Source organism: Gadus macrocephalus, chromosome 21, assembly GCF_031168955.1.
Source record: "Gadus macrocephalus chromosome 21, ASM3116895v1".
Taxonomy (NCBI): domain Eukaryota; kingdom Metazoa; phylum Chordata; class Actinopteri; order Gadiformes; family Gadidae; genus Gadus; species Gadus macrocephalus.
Window position 1 is genome coordinate 5,192,557 of NC_082402.1, and position 2,500 is coordinate 5,195,056.

Sequence of the window (2,500 nt, forward strand, 5' to 3'; positions counted from 1 at the left end):
CATGTGTGTGTGTATGTGTGTGTGTGTGTGTGTGTGTGTGTGTGTGTGTGTGTGTATGTGTGTGTGTGTGCTTGCATGTGTGTGTGTCACATGAATTCCATCTAGAATGAGATAAAGGAAGGAGATAACATCAGTGTAATCAATTGATTAGATACCTGTACGGACATACAATCACTTCAACGTGAACAAGTTTCAGCTGTTGCCCCGGTGACATCGTGTACTCTGAAGTTTCAGCATCAGTTCAGTATCAGAGCTCAGTCATTCAGTACAAGCTGCTCTGAAATATCTCCTCCCTCTGGGAGAGATCCCTGAACCTAAATGGGGATGTTACAATCAGTCAACTAATATGTGACGGATTGCCCGTGTGCATGTGATGAGAGTGTGTGTTTTTGTGTGCGCTAGTGTGCTAGTGTGTGTGTGTGTGAGTGCTTGCTGTACAGGCAGATGCTGCCGCTAACATTGAGGAAATGCCATCTGTGCGCTGAGATTAAAGTACCCTTCATTGCCTCTCTGATCTGCAGTTATGCTCGAGTGTAATTTAAATATCGCCTCTATGCATGATATGCAAATGAGTTGATGGAGTCTAGGCTCTGTGCGCGAGTGTGTGTGTGTGTGGGGGGTTCCTGTTTGTTTTTTGTATTTGTGTTCTACATTTGCATGGAAGAGCCCTGGTTGTTGTGTTGTTGTCGAGTTGGGCGCAGACTTTGAGCTTTGGCTGCTAATTCCCTTTTACAGCAGCAGGATTATCAACTATTCTAATTCCCAATCCCATATGGAGAGTGTAGAGGTGGCTCTTCGGGAGGGTGTGTGTGTGTGTGTGTGTGTGTGTGTGTGTGTGTGTGTGTGTGTGTGTGTGTGTGTGTGTTTGTGTGTGTGTGTGTGTGTGTGTGTGTGTGTGTGTGTGTGTGTGTGTGTGTGTGTGTGTGTAGGGGGGGGGGTGGATGTCACAGTTTGTTCAAGGAGAGAAAAGGAAAACTGCTTTTTTTCACGCTCAGTGACTTTATAGATTATCGTTGGAAGAATTGTTGTTTGATGAATCAATTTTATGGCGGGATTGATGGATCAAAATGTTGCCTCGACAGTAGCGCTACATTTTCAATCACACACTCATGCACAGACGCACACACAGACACACACCATATGCATACACACAATTCTTTGAAAATCAATGAATTCTTCCAATATCTTCTATAATATAGAGTATGATTTCCTCATCATCTTCATGACCCATTTTAATTGCCATCCCAACTCTGTTTCCTTAAACATTTTAAAGTAGGACATTGCAGTGGAGGTGTTCCGCGGTTCGACCTGTTGTACGGTAGAGTACAGAAACCCTGCATTACGTAACACTTTTGAACACATCCCTTTATCGCAAGGTGGGTTAAATAAGCGGCTTTGGCTTTAGCCGTGGATTCCTCCACAGCTGCGGGGCATGTGTTGCATTTTCCATGTCTAGCAGCTTGGTCGGTTAGCACGTTTAGCAGCTAACAGCTAACAGCTAACGCTAACAGCACAACATCCACTTAGACAGGCCCCAACTGTCACTGTCAGAGCATCTTGGGTCAATTAGGAGATGGGGCGGTGACGTGTTTGTTTCTTGCTTCCTGTTGATGTTGTCTTGTTTGTTTGGGTCTTTTCTCTCCCTTGTCTCCCCCACCGTCCCGCCCACCCCCTGACAGGGGGCTTTGGTGTGGGGGTGGGGTCTCTCTAGTGCTAAAGAGGCTCAGTCTGAGGGATTACACACACAGACATAAACACGCACACGTACACACACACACACAAACACACACACACACAAACACACACACACACACACACACACCAACACACACACACATGCATTCACACAGGCATACACAAGCATGCATACACATGTACACACAGGCACGCACACACAATCACACATGCAAACTCGCACACGCAAACAGAAACAATTTGCATTCAATTGGAGTCCCGCCGAGTTTTTAAAGCAGCCTCACCCCCCACCACCTCTGCCCACACATACACACATGGGTACACACGCAAACACACACACGCACACGGGGCAAAGGGGGCTTTAAACCTCGCTGTCATAAACATCCGTTTGGTGTCTGCTCTGGGCAACGCGAGGAAGAGGAGGAAGAAGGGGGAGGAGGAGGAGGAGGAGGAGGTGTGAGGGAAGAGACGGGCAGACAGGATTACTACGCTAAATCCTCTTCGTGGCCCAACAAGACAACAGAGCAGGGCAACACATCCCCCAGACAGACGACCGCGGTGGTCCCACCCCGTCCGTCGCTGTGGGTTAATTCTGCGTCCATCCCTGGACCCAGACGATGCGGTCGTAGTGCGGCCTGTTTCGGCGTTCACGTCCCCCCCCCCGTTCAGAGCCAAGATGGAGGGAGGGAAGGCCTGTCCTCAGCCGGGAGCCAGAGAGGGGGGCAGGAGCGAGAGGTTGTGTACGCGAGAGGAATGGACGAGGAGGAGAAACCCCAGCGGGGCGGTGGCGTTAGAGGGAGCCGGC

The 2,500-nt window shown here is 49.2% G+C and overlaps 1 protein-coding gene across 9 annotated transcripts in view; it reads left to right on the plus strand.

Annotated features, from left to right (window-relative positions):
• LOC132449417 (echinoderm microtubule-associated protein-like 1) overlaps positions 1-2,500 on the plus strand; it is an 8,164-nt gene that overhangs the window by 1,694 nt on the left and 3,970 nt on the right. For 4 of the 9 annotated variants that reach the window (XM_060041053.1, XM_060041051.1, XM_060041049.1 and 1 more), the window contains exon 1: positions 1,800-2,500. This exon is cut by the window's right edge and continues 58 nt beyond it. The exons of 1 other annotated variant lie outside the window; for it this stretch is intronic. In XM_060041053.1, coding sequence (XP_059897036.1) covers positions 2,372-2,500 — 129 coding nt within the window. In that variant the 5' untranslated portion in view covers positions 1,800-2,371. Of the gene's footprint in view, positions 1-1,799 lie in introns of those variants that run through there. 4 more of the 9 variants (XR_009523573.1, XR_009523575.1, XR_009523574.1 and 1 more) reach the window with 1 other exon arrangement.